We start from the raw sequence: 19,099 nt of genomic DNA, 5'->3' as shown, positions 1-19,099 counted from the left end.
TGGAGGGAAATAGCTCAATAGCAAAAATATTATAAAACAAGGGAGAGTGGGGATTTGATGGCAGAGGAGGTGTTATTCTGGTTGTAAAACTCTAATCCTTTTGCTACAGGTGCCCCCAGACAAGCTGTGTCACCTCTCATGACTCAGTCTGCAGCCTGTGGAATGGCAAGAGTGCATCCTGGAACCTCAGTTTTGGGTGGCATGGCCTCCAGCCTTCTGTCTGTGTCAATAGTATTTACTATTTCGCTTAATGCGCACTGTAGAGGCAAACAAGTGGAGCCCCTTAAGCTATAATTGCCAAGAGACAATTAAACAAGTGCTTTAGTTTGCAAACACAAGTTCCCTGACATTGAAATCCTGTGTTTTAGCCTGTCTTTGCAATAGGTTGTTTTTTTTTATGAGCTCAGACACTATTTCGCAGGTAGCATGCATATCTCCAGGGGAGCTCTGTCAGCAAAGGCACTGTGCAGATCAGGGCCGCCACTACCACAAGAGTTACACGACAATTTTGCACATTTGACAGATAAATACTTTGTGCGTGTGCATTGGGTGAGCCCATAACAGCAAGCAAGCAACTGTGTGTGAAACCAACAGCCCAAAATGTGGGGACAGGGAAGAGCTCAAGGGAAGCAGCTTAGGAACTTACAGCTTACACCACGATACCATGTGCCTCCATATTTTACCTCCTCACTGAATTATAATAACTTTCTCTTGCATTCCTAATCACCTCTCTGCCTAGACCCTACCCAGATTCTGAGAAACTAAATCACCATAAATTGGAAAGTCATAAAAAATGAGCCCAACAAGGGCCCCTCCAAGCTGCAAAAGCATCTTCAGGCCAGCAGCTCCCTGCCACTACTCCAGGGAAATGAGGTTAAACATAACACATGGGGTTTGTCTGCTCATCATGACTAAGCTGGGAAGAAACATATGGAAGCAACAGGGGCCTATTTCTGTTGCCTCTGGAAGATTATTAGCAGCCAATATCTATTCCCTTTTTCTTTTTAGACAGGTAGGAGCCCGTGTCCTGTCCTTTCATTAGGAGAAGTAGGAAATTTCCTTGATTTGTCACATGCTCTCATTTGTGGGTCTCTCAGGTGGTTTTCCACATTTTATAATGCCTGAGCAATAGTATCACCCCAGTAATTTTTTAATTTCCTTAAACAAAACAGTAATACTTTGTTTGGTGTCTGTTGTGGGGCAGTGGGAACAGCCAGCTTCTCCAAGCAGACTATAGTCCCCGGCTTCAAGTTCAGCTCTTTTATATTGCCCTCAACAGGGTAATTGCCACCTCTTCCTGGAGCTTACCAGAAACTTTTTTTCTCTTCTCTTTTGTAAGCTCACGCTTATTTCAAACGTCATGAAAAGAAGTGACAAATATCTGAGGAAAGAAGCTTGAGAAGTGACTCTTCTTTGTGCTCCTCCAAGATAGACTTGTCTGCCTTGGGTTTGCATTTAGAAAACTTGGGCAACTCGTCTTTCTTTGAGCTCGCTTCCCTGTGATGCAGACATCATCCTGGAACACTGCCCTCCCCGCCGGCCCCAGTCTGTATTCCCTTGCGAGGAGGAATGCTTATCTGTTGACAACGATGGCTGCAGTCTGCATTGCAGACACGAAAAGCCTCCGCATGTCCCGGGGGGGTCTCAGGGCTCCCCCTCCATTCTTTGTACTTGGGTGGGGACCGATGAGGAGGCGTAGGTGGGTAGCAAGACTGTTAAATGTGAGGGCGGGGGTGACAGCCCAGCGTGCCGCACGGGACGGCCTCGCTCACGCCTGCAAGGCCCGAGGTGGAAACAAGGCTCCTCCTCCTCCCTGCCCTCGGGGGGTCGGGTGTGCGGGGAGCCAAAACTGACCCCCACGAGGAACCAAATGGGGAAGCCAGTCTTGCCGTCCTAGTCCTCCCCCACTCTCCGAATATCTCCAAAGCCACTCCCTCCCAATCAACTGACTTTTAACATGACAATGGTCCTGACAATCCCTTGGCCAAAGCCAGTCTGGGGAGGACATAAAACATTGCCCCTCACCGCCTAATGGGGGTATCTCCGTGCAGTAGGCGCGTCCGCAATCAGCTCATCGCCAGCAACAGCTGGAGGTGCCGTCCCGACCATGAGCGCTCACCTGGCCATGCCGTCTTATGGCTCTGTTAGGTGCGGCCACTACTACTGGCCCTCTCCGAGCAGCATGGATAGTGCGTCCACCGAGGAAGCTCCGGCAGCGGACCACTCGACCGCAGAGCAGAAGACGCCCTGCCACCCAGGTACGTCGGCCCGGACGGGCGGTCGTGCATCTTGTGTCTCTCTTTCCCCAACGCGATGCTCCCGGTCGGTGCCCGTGGGCTTTTACCGAAGGCTGCTGGCAGGCAGGGAGCAATGCGGGGTAGGCAGCTCTCCTCACCTCACCCCCATGAAGGCCCTCGGAGCGGCCTAAGTGTACTGGAGACGCTGCCTTGCCGGCCGCCACTGCTTCCCGTGTTTATCCTGCCTGCAGAGTCTCCAGAATCTTAATTTCTTTCCAGAAGCTGAACGTCGAAGTTTTTATCCGGAGTGGCTTTCTCTCACTAGCTGTCTTTTCTCCTCAGATGCCTCTCCAGCCTCCTCCAGCTCTGGGACGCTCATTCAGTATACTCCGGACTCTGCCACTAGCCCCACTGCAGACCACCCATCTCAACACCCCACTTATCAGAAGGTCAAGGATAAAGGTGATAGTGGGGCAAGGAAGGGCAAGAGCCGCACGGCTTTCTCCCAGGAGCAGCTACAGACCCTGCACCAGCGGTTTCAGAGCCAGAAGTACCTCAGCCCACATCAGATCCGGGAGCTGGCTGCTCTTCTGGGGCTCACCTACAAGCAGGTAACATCTTCCTCTGAGAAGCTGAGTTGTATCTTTAAGTGTAAAGTTGCCTCGAATATTTTCCTTTCTTTTCTTGGGCTCAAGGAGGAGTGTTTCTCATTATATTTTTTACGTTCTTGCCCCGCCGATTAGTCATGTGTGACTGAAGCGATTTATGAATCACTGATGTCAGTCCAGCAATGAGATGCTGCCACCATTCAAGCAACTTTGCTGTAGTTGCTTTGTCTGGCATGTTTTTCAGGCAGGGGATTTGATGTGCTGAGTGTAAGAACCACATTGGTGACCTGAGCTGTACACGTGCTAGTCCCAGCTTTGCTTCTACATCTATGTGATGATAGCTGATGGAACTCTGTATTGTATTACAAGCAAGGCAGAAACTATGATGGCTGCTTCAAAAGTATTTCCTCCTACTTTATAATGTTGGATGGTGACCTCAGAGGCAGAGGTTGAAACTTTCTGCCAATATTTCATTACATTTTGTTGCTGTGTGAGGTTGCAGCAGAGGGGCAATCTGACAAAATGGTGTCTGACGTGGAAGTGCACATGAAGCAAACATGTCTCACTGAACCCAGTGGCATTCACTGACACTTTGAGTGTTCATGGAGATCAGATAATGGATGTTTGCAGTGAGGCCATGGGTAGTGCTGCCATTGTGGATCACTTGTATTGGTGTAAATTTTAACTAGTGTGCCATGCAGGCTGTTATTTATCACTGGTGAAAATGCACAGCTAATGGTGGAGACTATGTTGAAAAATAGTGCTCTGTATCTGGGAACTTGCTCTACCCAATAACATTATTGTGCTCTTTGTAGCTATTGGAGTTAGGAGGTATTGGAGTAATACAGGAGGTATTACTTCTGGAGCAACCTATGTATATTGTTGTAAGAAAGAAAAATCTGGGGGGTACATAGTAAGCTTCAAATAAGAATGGATTTCTAATGTTCCATGTTCTTTCCCCTCTCTTCTAGGTGAAGACATGGTTTCAGAACCAACGGATGAAGTTTAAACGTTGCCAGAAGGAGAGTCAGTGGGTGGATAAAGGGATTTATCTACCACAGGTGAGACAATTCCCATTGCCTTAGTATGCCTTACCACTACTGGTCAGAGTTCTTGCATTCTGTGGGGAGAAGTGTATCATGTCCAAGCCACTTTCATTTCTTATAATGAATTCTACAGCAGAATGTATTTTTAAAGCCTGCATTAGCAATTGAGGTATCTTTGCACTTAATTAAGAATTAGTAAAAAGGAAATTGAACAGCTCAAGAGGGCCAGTGAAGCTGCTCATGTTGGGTTTTTTTCCCCTCTAGCTCCCAGAATTGGACTGTAGGATTTTTAACTTAAGATCTGTGGTCTCTGATATTAGTAATCCATAATGAAGACACTGGACTGAAAAGACCATATTTTGGAGGAGGTGGAAAGTAGGACACATCTAGTACAATGGGTACAGGTGGTGTGGTGCTAGTAATTACTGAATGGCCTCTTCTCTGTCTTTCTCAGAGCGGGTTTCATCAAGCTGCATATCTGGATATGACCCCTACATTTTACCAGGGCTTCCCTGTTGGTGCCAGCAGAAACCTTCAGGCTGTGACCACTGCACACCAGGCCTACAGCAGCGGCCAGACTTATGGGAATGGGCCGGGCCTGTACCAGATCGTGGCTATGGAAGATGATGAGTTCTTTGGAAAAGGTGGAACAAGCTGCAACACCCAGCAGGCCATGGGTTTATTAAGTCAGCAGATGAACTTCTATCATGGCTACTCTACCAGTGTGGATTATGACAGCTTGCAGGCAGAAGATACCTACAGCTTCCAGAGCGCCTCTGATAGTATCACACAGTTCTCAAGCTCTCCTGTACGGCATCAGTACCAGGGCCCTTGGCATACCCTGGGGACCCAGAGTGGTTATGAGACTTAGACCTAAGTATTGTTCTTTTCCTTCCTCCTGTTCTACCTCATGGGGTTTCTAAGGTCTTGACTCAAAGATCCAATTTCAATTCTTTTCTTTTGCCCCTCCTTCTCAGTTTGTGCTTTAACTGTTGGTGGGGTCTAGCACCTTGTTGCTTTGGGTTTCTTTTCTCTTTAAAGGCATCTCTGTGCTTTGCAAAGCTAGCCCTTTGCAAGGCTGTTCTGTGTGTGGACAGGTGAAATTGCATTTATGGAGGGGAATGTGCAATGCCACAGTCAGGAGCAGTGGAGATGGTGAAGATCTGTGCTTACTGTCCAAGACCCACTCTGCTGCCTCTAGTGGATGATTCTCTGATCTTTGCCATGTGTCTTGCAGCCAAAACTTGGAGAAGACTTTTAATTTTTGCAAGGAATACTCTATTTGTAGCCTATAGTCTTTCCTGCTGTCTTGCCTTTTTCTGCTGCAACTTCAGTCATGCTTATCTGTATATCAGAATTCACAAGCAATTTGTGAATACAGTGACAAATACCATTGGCAGCTTTTTCAAAGGTGTAAAGAATAGGCAAAGGTTATATTAAAAATTGTTTCATGGTTAGTTATTCTGAAACCTGGATGTCAGGGAGGAAAATCCTGTTGGATAGTAGTGGAGTTGGCATCCAAAGGGCTAGAGCAGGATGTTTCCTTAATCTCTTGTCTAATCCCAGTTTTAAGATAGCAAGCTAATGTTTTTATCCCATCACCAGTGCTTAGTTGGATCTTTTCCATATTCTACTTCTGAAATGTATAGCAGCTACCTCTTCTGGTAGCTGTTCTGGAGGAGGTGACAAGTTTAGGGAAACCTAGATAGACAACCAAAGAATGAAAATGGCAATTAAATGTTTTTATTTTGCTTTTCAAAGGAACTGAATCATCCCTTTCAGTATGGAAGTTAGTGTCTGCCTGTGAGAAACTGGATCTTTTTTAAGTGGTGAGATTGGAGAGTCCAGTCTGTCACTGCCCAAGAACACAAAATATCTTGAGTTGGTGAGAGTGAGTAAATGATAAAAGCATAAATAATGTTTTTCACTTATGTAGAGTTTGTACTGCAGTCCTGTATTTTAATATGTGTGCAAGGTTATGTCATAGTTGAACTTTTACTACAAAGATGAATGCTTGCTGCTGTTCTTGCAGTGATCATGGCCATGTTCTATGGTATATGTGTGGTCTACTGCTTTACTTCTACTTCATGTTTTTACAAACTTGCTTGAATTAAAAATAAATGACTTTATTTTAGTGCTGAAACAGTGTTTCTTGCTTACATTTCTTTTTACTAGAACGGTGTTTTAAGGAAAACATTTTTTGATTCTCCTCTCAGTAGAGGAGGAAGGTGGGTAAAATGTAACCCTACTGTGTTTATCCCAGAAGTGGGAATAATTGTAGAATTATGGAATCAAGGCTGGAAAAGCTTGAATCATTAATTGCAACTGTTGACCTATCACTACCCCTGCCTGCTAAACCATGACCTTAAGTACCTCATCTACACATTTCTTGAACACCTCCAGGGATGGTGACTTCACTACTTTCCTTAGCAACTAGAAAAAAAGGTACACTTCTATGAAACAGCTGTTTGAGATTGGGTCACAGGATTTTATCAGCCTTGTCTTCAATCATGGGATGGCTTCGGTTGGAAGAGACCCCAAGGATCAAGTTCCAGCTCCCCTGCTTCAGGCAGGGTTGCCAACCACTAGATCAAGTAATAGATGAAGTTGCCCAAGGCCCTACCTAATATGGTTTTAAACACTGTCAGGGGCAAGACAAATAATCTCTCTGTGCAGTCTGTTCCAGCACCTCACTGCTCTCTCAATGGAGAACTACCCCCTGAACATCTAATCTAAATCTTCCCTCCATTAGTAAATAACCATCTCCCCCCACCCTTGTCCTATCACAAACTACCTGTGTGTAAAAAGTGGATTTCCCTCATCTATACTGTGTTGGGGGCCCTAGACACAATACTTCAGATGGGGCCTAATGAAGACAGAGAGGGACAGTTACCTTTCTTGTCCTGCTAGCCACTCCTCTTTAGATACAGCCTAAGATACTGTTTGCCTTCTGGGCTACATGTATGCAGCACTGGCTAGCATCAAACTTCATTTGCTGGTACACCCAAGTCTCTAGCCTGAGTGCAACAACCTGTACTTGGCCTTGTTGAACCTCATTAGGTTCATGCAGGCCTATTTAAGCATGTCCAGGTCATTCTGAATGGCATCACTTCCTTCTATTGTGTAAGCCACACCATTCAATTTAATACTATCAGCAAATTGTCTTAAGTCATTATTGATAGAGATGACAAAGAACATCAGTACCAAGACTGCCCCCTGGGGGACACCATTCATCTCTAGCCTCTAACTGTACATAGAGACATTGAATGCAACCCTCTGGATACGACCATCCAAACAATTCTTTATCCACCCAATAGTCCAGCCTTCCAAAACTTCTCTCTTCACTCTTCAATTCAAAGATAAGGATGTGATGGGTGTATGGGAACTGCTGAATCACAGCCTGAACCACTGATTGATCACCTGAGGCAAGCACTAAGTCAGCCACAGGAGCACAAGTGAAGGCAATTCACTTGCTTGACTGGAATGGGTGGAACCTGGTTCCACCTCTCCTAGACCCCATTTAAGAGCTGACTGCCATTAGGAAGGATCTCCTTCTGGAGATTGCTCCCTTGGGAGTTTTTCTGTGAGCCCAGGACATGGGTGAGCATTTTCATTTATTTTCATTTATCCCTTTCCACCTTGGCGATCTTTCTGGTTATACAATCTGTAAAGTACTAGTCAAACCACACCACTCTGTATATTTGTTGATTGTACAGATGGGGAATCATATCAAAGGCATTGCACAAGTCCAGGTAGGTCACATCAGTTGCTCTTCTATTGTCTACTGATGACATAATAATAAAGGGAGAGTCCATAGGTACAGCCACCCCAGGATCTCTCATAATATCAGGGGTCACAGCCCCCCTTTTATCCCTATATCCCAATCATATTGTCCCTCCTCCTTTCCTTTCTGGTTGAAGTACTTGGAGGTTACAGACTTCCTGGTCTGCCTAATGTCTTCTCCCTTGTACGTGTAAAGTTAACTCCAACTTTATGCCATCCAGGGAGGAGAAATTAATATTAATTAGCCTATTAAGCCTGTACAGTAAGTCCAAAGTTCATAAGTTCAAGTTGTTTATTGACCTTTATTACTAAAACCCGATTTGATGAGAGTGTACAGATACCAAGTGGAGAGGAATTTGCAAGATTCAGCACAAGTTTGTAACCACAGGCATCTTATTCACAAGCGCCTATGTAAATAGTTTTGTTTGCAAGGACATCTTGTTCTTAATCCTCTTCTATTTGAGGCGTGTTGCATGGTGGGCTCCAGGAGTAGGTGTGTTGTTAGTTGCTTGGCTTACACTAATGGACAGCCTAGTAATATGCTTGTGTTTGGCCTTTATCTACAATGCTTAATAATTGCTTAAGTGTGAGAGATATTAACAAAGCTTGAAGTTTGCAACACACCTTTTGTTAAAATACCTTTGGGATGGAGGTGGCTTTCTCTGCATGCAATGATTTGTTACTGCATTTGCCTCGTCTTCTGCAGAAACTGAGTGTTCCTTCACAGAAACAATTATTCCATTGGTTGGTGAGCCCCTAGGAGGTATTTGGATTTGGTAAAGAAGTTGCATAGCTGGAAGGAAGATACAAATTGGCTACTGGAATCTTGGCATGTAACTGAGAAAGACCAGGGATCAGGAAGGGCGTCTGACAGCTGTGGAAATTTGCAGGACTTGATAGTTTCCTACTGCTGAAGCCCTTGAGCAAGGGCTCGTGGCCCCAGTAGTCTCTGCAGTGTGGATAAAAGGTGTTTAATAGGTTCTTCCCTACAGGCACTAGTAAGTGTTATATTAAGTAATCTAATTATCCTGAATGACTCTAATGCAAAGGTAACAGGGCTTTGAAAATCTTCAGTTAAGCATCTCTTGCTTTACCTGTCATCGGTGGCCAGAACCATCTTGACCAATACTGAACATATGAAGAGGCATAATCCAAAATCATGGCAGTGGATTTCAAAGAAAAAGAGGGGAGGGGAGGAGGCGGGGGGGGGAAGAAGAAATTTCCTTTCACATAGTAACCATGCAACCTTCATGTCATCCATGGTTTTGAAGAGCATTTATTGGAATGGCATGAAAAATTCACATCAGAGCCCTGATAATTGTTATTGTTGAGATATTAACCACCACCTTGATGTTGTTTTTGGAGAAGCTAATCCAGTCAATCACAACCCCTCTGTTAGTGTAGTGGTTGTAAGAACAACTCTTTAGCGAGCTAAGGTACTTGATACAAGTAGGATAGATGTGGTGGTAGAGCTGTGCTTTAAAATGGAACTCTGGAATGATCTGATACAAGTTGGTTTATTTTTCTTCGATCCATATAAGACCATCTCAGCACCTTTTCTGCAAGCAACTTGTTAGATCTCCCTTTGCTATATACTTTATCAATCATATAACTTGAGACTAGCTTGCAGGACTGATGATCTAACCATCAGATAGATACCTGGTGTGTGATAAATCTTATTCAGTGTCACTGAAAAGTATGAGACCAGAACCTCTACATGCAGCGTGTGTCTTTGTGTTATGTATATGCAGCCTTGTAATGGTATGTATACATTAAATACATCTGTACTTATGTAAGTTTTGAGATCCGTGGTGTAGAAAATCTAGGGCATAAACTAGCCAGCCTTGTCAGATAGTCGAGTAAGGGAATTTGTTTTTGCAAATAAAGAAGCGTATGTACCTGTGCATGTATAAAGGCATATGAATGAAGGGCTGTGTAAACATGTCTGGCTAGGCTTGCAAGCAAATATTTGGGTCCCAAATGGATTCTAGTTATATGATGGTCCTCAGATGGAGTTTACATGAATAACAAAGAGAGATATGAGAATAAGATTTGATTTCAAGGTCCCCAAATTCCTCACATCCACAGTGTTTAGGAATGATAGAGATGGTGGCCAGCAGTGGCTGGGAGTGATGCCCCCACGGGGGCTGACTGATGAAAGTTATTACCATCACTTTTATTTGTGCACGAATATTCTACACTGCCAAGATAGCTATGATAAAAGTCTACTTTGTGCTGAGCAATGAAGCCCACTGTTTGCTGGATGCTGCAGGTTCCTCCACCTTTGTAAGAGACTCCTCCATCCTTGCTGGTCACAATGGTGTAAGCATTGTGCCCTGCTCTGCAGCATTGACAAGGGGTAGGCGTTGTTTGGGTATTGCTAGCTGCAGTAATTGGGTAGTGGTGAGATTTTGGGTACACATCCAGGTAAGATCTTGGCTGTTCTAAAAGGGAAATACAGTGAATTAAAATGCATAGAATCTTCTGCTGGTGTCCACAAACCTAATATCTTCTGGTGCTCCACTCTGTCCCTCCACATTTCACTTTCATTCTTGTTCAGCAGCAATGGGATTGAGAGTAAGAAAACTGTATCCATCCTCTACAGTTCAGGGTGGCTACAGAATCAAATACATTGTATAAGAAACGCATTCTTTCTCTGGAAGCATTCGAGTGGCATAGTCAACCAATTGCCAGGCTATCAACAGAACATGGATAATCATGCTAAGACTGTGGCTCTGCACTGAACAAACCAGAAGGCAGTGTATGCTGATACCTGTGTACAGTTAAGTTGCCCACATGTTCTTACTTGCAAGAAGCACTGAATCCAAGCAGTCCACAAGGTATTCCTCTGGCACCTTTTCATCTTCATCCTCTGATTCTGGAACCAAATCTTCACCTTGGGTGGTAAAGGGGGAGCAGAGAAAATATAAGCAAGAAGAAGGAGTAGTGAATGTTGTCAGATTTACAAGCAGCAATAACTAGGGAAGAGTGGTCAGATGACATATGAGCAGCAGTAGATAAAGCCCTTTAAGCGTTCCCTGAGGTTATTGCCTGGGAGATGACTATCTAGTGGCCTCAGCTGCTGTCTAGGCATCTGTGCCTTGGGAGAAGTAGGTGGAATGACATTATGGCCACATGACATTTATTGTGACACAGAGATAAGTTTCAGTCATGGACATGGCTGACCACAAATTAGACCCACTCGGGCCTCCACAGGACCACTGCACTGTAGGAAAAGTTATGAAACACTGTTTATGCATGTTTATTAGTAAAATGAAAGGTTTACTCCTTGTATCTAGCGGTTTCTGAATTCCAAGCTCCTAGAGTGAATTCCAGGTATGTTTTCCCCCAGGGTTTTGTCTGGACTGTGAGAACAGCCACTGCAGGATGCTGACTGAAGGAAACAGCAGATTGTCCCACCAGTCCTGTCCCTGACAGAATCAGTTCAGCATATGGGTGCATATATATGCATGTACAATGTATATACAACTATTTTAGTTCCAGGACGTCTAAAGACATACTGGCCATCACACTTATCTCTTATATCCAAATTCCAGGAAGATTTTGGAATTGTTTCTGCATGTATTTGTTAATTAAGGTCTATTTAGCTAATGCCAGTCCACTATTCACAATATATGCAGAGACCCTGGAGGACTGCAGTGTAGGAACCTGACAACATTTGCAAGGAGGGAGAATGCTTAGAAGGATGTTATTAGATATTGGATAAGATCACACCTGGGAAATGATCATCATAGCTTTCAGAATGTTACAGTCCAAGACCAGTAGGAGATCTGATGTATGCCAGGATTTCTGTGAAGTTCATCAATGTCTGGGAAAAGATTGAAAAGTCTTGTCGAGTCCAATTTTTAGCAAACACCATATTCATGACTGCATTTGTAATTCTGCTATTAGTGTTGGCAACAGTTCCCTTAGCTGACCCCTCAGTGGGGAGAACTGGGTCAGTGCTACTGACTCTCTTGATCCCCAGAAGTACTTCAGATCTCTGGCATGAATAGGCAGGAGAGCAACTGTTAAATAATGAGGTGGAAAAGGGCACAGAGGGGAGAATGCTAAGCATTGGCTCATAGTGTTATTATTCTCCTTCAAAAGGTCTCAGTAATATTTCATTTTCTGGTGGTACAAAGAAGCCTAATCATGACCGCAAACATAGCTTTGAGTTGATAACTGGGCTCCCCAAAACTGCCCAGGAATCTCAAGACACTACATAGGCAGGGTGCATGATGGGGCAAAACAGACAGTGGGAGGGGGAGGCAGGTGTAGAACACCAAAGCCAGACCTTGGATGCAGGCTCACTCCAATGGATCTCACCTACAGGCTGCCTCAATGCTGGAAATGCGTGCAGATGAAGAAGGCTTATTTAGCTAGGGGACCTTCTGTCAAGAACAAAGGAAAGAGATTTGACTTAGAGATGGGAAGGGAGAGCGGAAGGGTAGAACTGTAGGACAGAGGAAAAGACTCAGTCCTGTATGAGGGTCATAGGGGACCAAATTCAAAAGCAGAGGAAGCTGTTCAAGCCCTTTCTCATTTGTTTTGATAGAAATACTAAAGGGGCCTGTGTTGATGGATAAAGCCAAGATAAAGATCTAAAGGAAAAACTTTCTAAATAATCCAAACCACTTTCCAGACAAAAGCTGACAAAATGCAAAGTCATTCTGGCTGCCTGGACAAAAAAAAAAATGATAAGGAGAGATTATCCCTGTCATATTTCTGTTGGGAACCTGATTTCTGAGTCCTGTGAAAGGTTGAGAGCTTCTTAAGACAATTCTGACAAAATGGCTTTGATACCAATCTTTCTCATGTATCTCCAATGGTAAATCTGTTTTTTCCTTCTTCTTCTAGATACTCCTCTACCAACTCTGTTGCGTGGTCCAACCCCTCTCTTCTACTGACATTTCAGGAGAGAGGAGATACCGTGAATGGGCAGTACCATTTCAGTACACATCCTCTGACTATTGATCCCTGTGGCTCCCAAGCTCTTTTCTAACCATCTTGAGAGGTGTAAGGCTGAAGAACACTGAGGTATCCTCCTCATCCTCCTGAATGCATTCTCAATGCAAAGTACTGATTCCTTTCTGAGGAATGGGTTTCCTTGTCCATCTTCCAAAAACCCTTTCTCCTTATCCTAAGCTGAGAGGTCACTAAACTACACTTGGTGTCACAGTTTTGCAGTTTTTGCTGCTGATATTCCACATCATAACAGGATTTTAAGCCAGAGACTGTAGAAGCATCGCTACTTTGACCTTCATAGATTAGATTGTAGCCTAGGCAGGCTGCCAAACTCTGGACACTGTACAGAGTGTCTTCTGTTTTGGTTCTTTTTTTCCCTTCTGTTTTTAGCAGCTAACAGATACAAATCCACTTTCCATTCTAGCTGCTCTGTTTTAGGGTTTGAAAGCAATTATGATCTTCTCAACGTATTGGCTGATTATTAACATCATTTTTTATTGTGTTCACGTATAACCAAATAAGGGCACTGATGGAGACAGCTGCCTGGTACTTATATGCAACATAATATAATTTGAATTTTGACACTTACATCCCAGATGATGGAACAGCTAATTTTACAAACAATTACATCCCAGATGGAATAGCCAGTTTCACAAACAGTATGATGTTCAATCCAGTTTCCAGGCTGTCTTCTCAGTTTGCCGCACGCTTTTTAAAAGCCAGATTAGTGATCATGCTCATGTTCATACTCATGAGCATGTTATCAATCTCCCTGAATGTACTCTTCTCCATTCATTCTATATTGAACAAGTCTACTCCAAAACCAGAGAATGCTGACTGGCAGGGAATATGGAGAGGTTTAGGGAAAATCTTAAAGTGTCAGGGCCCGCAGGATCATCAGGATCATCAAGAGAGTCTAATGAAGGAGCTGATCAAACTAATGAAAATCCAGATCCAGTGAATTAAAGGTGGTGAACCCTCCTCCTCACCTGTATCATCAAAAATCTCAGCTATTAGACACAAACGCTTTCCAGCTCAAGCAAGGAACAACAGTAAGACTACATCACATATTGCCTTGTGGTGTTACCTACATGACCACGGAGAAGACATGAGGAAATGGCATGACCAAGCTACTCCTGTACTATGAGCATGGTAGAGAGAACTACAAAACAGATCAGTCACCAGTACAGTTGCTCCAGTTACCAAAGGTAATGAATAGAGGGGCCCCGCCCCCAGTCAGGGGAGGGAAAGGGATAATAGAGTTTATTGGACTGTGTGGATTTGATGGCCTGGCACATCAGAACCACAGAAATGTAAGGCACTGGTGGATACCAGATGCTCGGCTCTTGGGAGGCCCCATCTGGAGTACTGCATCCAGGCCCAGGGACCCCAGTACATGAGGGATGTGGAGCTCTTAGAGCAGGGCCAGAGGAGGGCCACTGAGATGATCAGAGGGCTGGGATGGTCTTAAACTGAGACAGGGGAGGTTTTGGTTAGATGTTAGTAGGAGGTTTTTCACACAGAGTGGTGATACGCTGGAACAAGTTGCCCAAGGAGGTTGTAGATGCCCATCCCTGGAGGCATTCAAGGCCAGGCTGGATGTGGCTCTGGGCAGCCTGGTCTGGTGGTAAGCGACCCTGCACATAGCAGGGGGGGTGAAACTGTATGATCATTGTTGTCCTTTTCAACCCAAGCTATTCTATGATTCTATAAAACAAAAGAAGTGCAAAGTTGTGAGGCAGTATGTGCATGAGGGTAGACTGCAGAGCCTGAGAGAAACCTGAACATGTGGGAACTGGATGCACAGGAGGCTAATATTTCACACAGGCCCAAAGGATGTTCGGCTCTTGTAGATCATGCAAGTGAAAACTCTGTAGGTAGGAAAGAATGTTGAGCATATGGGTTAGGACAATAGGAAAGTCTTCTGTCAAAGAGGAAGCACAGATAGACACCATCCTGCTAACATTCCTCTATGTGTCCCTGCTCATCCTGTCATCCAAAATCCCCATATAATGTATCACCTGTAGCTTGAGCTCCCCTCTTCCATGAGGAAGCAGGAAATAAACAGCAGCAGAACAGATGTAAACACAAAAACCTAAAACAGACTCATTTGCCTAAAAAGAGGCATAGACATTCCTCCTCTGAGAGCCATTAACTTCTGTAGAACCATACTGTCACACCACCTGAGCCTGGAGCGCAGACTTTCCTATTCCTGGACTGCCTGGTGAGATTTACAGAATCAATTCACAGACACCAAAGCAGCATGGAAAGATGATGTGACTGTCCAAGGCCATCCTTCTCACCTAGAACACCACTCTTCGATCAGCACCCATATATATATTGAATTAAAAACAAAAACAAAAGCAAGGTAAGTAGATTAAAAAAAGATTTACTCAAGGCTTTTATTAAGCAAGTAAGCAAGCTGGGGCCACAGGTATCCTGAAGATCATCGGCTCTAGGAAATAAGTGAAATGCCTTACCTGCAATCTGCCTCTTTTCTCCTGACTCGGGAGATAGACTGCTACTGGCTGCTGCTGCTGCTGGCCCAACTGAAGCAGGGGCATGCCCTGCCTCCCCCACTGAGTTCCAGTACAGATCCAGGTATCCTACGCCAGACCCTTTCAGGAGATGCCACCTCCTCTTAAGGGGCAGGTCTCACCAGCAAGCTGCAGTAGCCGCGAAGTATAGACAGGCAGTTATCCTTATAGCTCACCATAACTTGCCTGAGACTGCAGTATCAACCGTTGCCGGCTCCTCGAGGCTTTTTGTCATGCTAAAGAGGTCTGTTTGATAGGGCGAGGACAAAGCAGAGGTGTGTGGGGGGGTGAGAGTACAAGTGGCACCAGGGCTGAAATTCTTGCCATTCTGCAGATCTCTCAGTCACACCTGAGCATGGCTCTGATTCAGAGCCCCAGGAAACCTCCTTCCACATGGTTCTTTGGGCTCAACTAATGTTATCCCATCACAAAACAATCCCATGACCACGGATGTCCTGTAGAAGACAATCTTCCAGATATCTGTGCCAGAGACATCTGATAAGCAAATCTCATTTTCCAGACCAAACCAAAAAACACATATATCAGATCTACAGGCATACACTTAGGAGAGGGTTTTTCACAATTGTATGGAGGTAAGGATAAGTTTAATGGAGTTGAGGTCCACAGGTCTGCTCCCTCATGACCCTTCAAAGACATATCCATTTGCTTGCATAGTCTCAGCTATGGCCTTTTTCTTGTTGTCCAGGTTGGTTGGAGTAAAGAAAATGAAATATTTTCATTAAGACAAGGTCCAGAGAAGGAACGTGAAAATGATTAAAGGGCTGGAGCACCTCTCTTACAAAGAAATGTTGAGGAAAATGGGCTTGTTTAGCTTGGAGGAGACCTCATTGTGGCCTTCCACTACCTGAAGGAGAGCTTATAAGTAGGAGGAGAACCAGCTTTTTCCATGGCCTAATTGTGACAAGGGAGAATGCCCTTAAACTCAAAGAGGGGAAGTTTGGGTTAGATGTTAGGAAGAAATTCTTTACTCAGGGAGTAAAGAACCAGCCCGGGCCATTCTATGATTCCTCTACCCTTCAGACAGGGGAACTGCTCAAGCCCTGTGATTGTCTTCATCACCCTCTTCTGAACCTGCTCGAACAACTTGATGTCCTTCTTGTGTTGGGGGCCCCAGAAGTGTACACAATACTCCAGGTGGGGTCTCATGAGAGCAGAGCAAAGGGGCAGAATCAGCTCCCTGGGTCTGTTGGCCACAATTCTCTTTATGCAACCCAGGATATGATTGGCTTTCTGGTCTGCAAGCACACATTGCCAGCTCATGTTGAGTCTTTCATCATCAATATGCCCAAATCCTTCTCCTCAGGGCTGCTCTCAAGCCATTCTTCACCTAACATTCCTCACCCAAGCACCTGTGCCCAGCTGCCCTTACCTAGGTACAGGACCTTGCACTTGACCTTGTTGAACTTCGTGAGGTTGACGTGGGTGCACCTCTCAAGCCTGTACAGGTTCCTCTGGATCATGTGAGTTGGAAGGTATGTTTAAAGGTTATCTAGTCCATTCCTCTACAAAGAATAGGGACTTCTACAGCTAGATCAGGCCCTGTCCAGGCTGGTTCTTGAATGTTTTCATGGATAGGGCATCCACCACATCTCTGGGCAACCTGTTCCAGTGCTTCACTACTCATACTGTAGAAAATATTTTCCTTGTATCCGGTCTAAATCTCCTGCTTTAGTTTGAAACCATTTCCTCTTGTCTTATCATGACAGGTCCTACTAAAGAGTCTGACCCCTACTGAATGACGACTATCAGGTCTTCCCAGAGCCTTCTCTTTTCCAGGCTGAACAACCCCAGCTCTCTCAGTTTGTCCTCAAAGGGAGGCATTTCATCCCTTGAATCACTTTTGTGATACTTTTCTAGATGCATTCCAATAGATCCTGCACTGAGAATTCCACATCTGAATCCAGCACTCTGGGTGATGTCTCACCAGCACAGAGTCTTTCTAGACTGTGAAGGCACATTGCCAGTTCATGTCCAGCTTGCCATTCATCACTACCCCCAAGTCCTTTTCATCAGGTGCTGTGCTCCGTCCTTTTGCCCTCAGCTTATATTAATAGTGGGGATTTCTGCAACCCAGTTGCAAGACATTGCACTTAGATTAGTTGAAACTCATGAGGCTCTCCTGAGCCAACTGCTAGTGACTGTCTAGGTCTCTCTGTATGGCATCCCATCCCTCAGGCATTTTGACTGTGCCGCATAGCTTGGTGTCATCTGGAAACTTGCTGAGGGTGTATTCAGTTCCATTGTCAATGTCATTGATGAAGATGCTTAACAGCATTGGTTATGGTACTGAGCCCAAATGAAGTTCCAGAGTTAATTCAAACTTTTATTGCTAGAATCAGCCCACCCTTTGTAAAAGTACACATGCATGACTGATTTAAGTTCAAGCCTTAGTATGATGTTTCACAGGAAAATTCTTATATAATTTAAATCTGGACTATCCTTGACACATCATTGCTCCACAGGTGCTTGTTGCTGCCTTCTTCCCAAGCCTGTGCTAGCACCCAGTACCTGCCCAGCAGGCCAGAGGGGATCTGGTTGGTTAGAGCGTTCAGGTATCAGCAGGGAGAAGAAAGACTGGTGGGGTAAGCAAGACCGCAAGAAATATGAGTTAGATCAGCTTAAAGAATATGGAGCATCACTTCTATCAGCAATTCTGGCATTGCTCTGCATCCCTTGACAAGACTGTAAGTCAGAGCTTCTTTGAGTATTCAGCAAGGGTATCTTAAAAGCATTCTGAAATCTCTTACTGGTAAGTTAAAAGGAACTGCAGGACTGGTCTGTGAGTGAGCCTGAAAATCAGGCCCTGGAATGCATCACAGATAGCCTCATTCCAACATTTCTTGAAACACAGGGGTTGGTTTCCTTACTTTCATATTTAACAAAGCTTTTCCTATTCGCTTTCTTTCTCTTGATGTTTAAAAGCCATCTGTGGTTGCTAGCTGAAGAAATTTCTGTCATTATCTGGCTATGGCATTTATAAGCAGTGTCAGGAAACAGCGATGTCTCAGCCAGCCTAATGCCGCTCTATTTCCCACTTCCAAGAGTGCCTGTTCATACCATGTATTCAACAGCAGCAGAAAGTGCTGCAAGAGTCCAGCATCAGAAACTGAAGATACATTTTCCTCCCTTGTTGGTCTTCTCCCTAATCAGTATGTGTTTTGTCTTTGACGTTTGCATATCAAGTAAAAACAAAGTTATACTCCACATCCACAATAACTAATTCCCCTAGAAGAATGAATCTTAACTGTTATTAATACTAACTATCATATATTTTTCCCCTTTAAATGTAAGAGGATGAGGGATTTTCTAATAGTTACATTTGTACCTAAATAGGGGAAATCTCCTTCTCTTTGTCAAATGCTGTGATGATTTTTAATGGTGCTTGTTGCCAGGACGCCAAGCTGTCTTGAGACCTTGAACTCTCAAATCATGTTTAACCGTTTGATATAACACAGAACATTTTAATCAAATTGCACACAAACAAAACACTCCCAACCACTGGAAACCCCACTTGGTCCTACAGAGATGTGAGCTCTTCACGGTCCCCTTCTACAGCTGGTCCTAGGCAGATTTGCAAAAGAATTCCCACTTAAGCCCAGTTTGCTGGACTTTAGATCTCCATAGACATTCTTCCAGTGCAGATGTCAATACCTGAGAACCCATCCCACTCATTCACTTCTGACTGATATTAGGATTTTAAACCTAGGCTAGGTCCAGGGCTTTTTGACTTCAGCAAGATGAGGCTTGGTTCAAGCTAGGCTTTCAGTAATCTTTTCATGGTAGTCATTCATCATGCTTCATGATCAGTGCATAGTCTTATAAGAGAGACTGGTGAAATCTCCCTAAGTATCTTCTGAGCAAATGACCTGCAAGTAGAGATAAACTGATAGGGAACTCTG

The 19,099-nt window shown here is 44.4% G+C and overlaps 2 protein-coding genes across 2 annotated transcripts; one reads left to right on the top strand and one right to left on the bottom strand.

The window, feature by feature from the left end:
* Positions 1-1,821: 1,821 nt before the first annotated feature.
* Positions 1,822-6,034, top strand: LOC107318297 (homeobox protein NANOG). The gene is made up of 4 exons (XM_015871944.3): positions 1,822-2,258; positions 2,580-2,848; positions 3,817-3,906; positions 4,346-6,034. The coding sequence occupies exons 1-4, from the start codon at positions 2,108-2,110 to the stop codon at positions 4,760-4,762; spliced, it is 927 nt and encodes a 308-aa protein (XP_015727430.2). The 5' UTR covers positions 1,822-2,107; the 3' UTR covers positions 4,763-6,034.
* Positions 6,035-8,845: 2,811 nt separating this feature from the next.
* On the bottom strand, positions 8,846-15,255 carry LOC146762511 (homeobox protein NANOG-like). The gene is made up of 3 exons (XM_085526332.1): positions 15,123-15,255; positions 10,448-10,570; positions 8,846-10,158 (listed from the first exon to the last, which is right to left on the bottom strand). Exons 1-3 carry the CDS (start codon positions 15,204-15,206, stop codon positions 9,766-9,768), a joined length of 600 nt encoding a protein of 199 aa, XP_085382458.1. The 5' UTR covers positions 15,207-15,255; the 3' UTR covers positions 8,846-9,765.
* Positions 15,256-19,099: the final 3,844 nt, after the last annotated feature.

Source organism: Coturnix japonica, chromosome 1, assembly GCF_054131305.1.
Source record: "Coturnix japonica strain WE chromosome 1, WE-NBRP24, whole genome shotgun sequence".
NCBI lineage: Eukaryota > Metazoa > Chordata > Aves > Galliformes > Phasianidae > Coturnix > Coturnix japonica.
The sequence above is the reverse complement of the archived record's forward strand: the minus strand, read 5'-3'. Positions and strand labels throughout refer to the sequence as shown.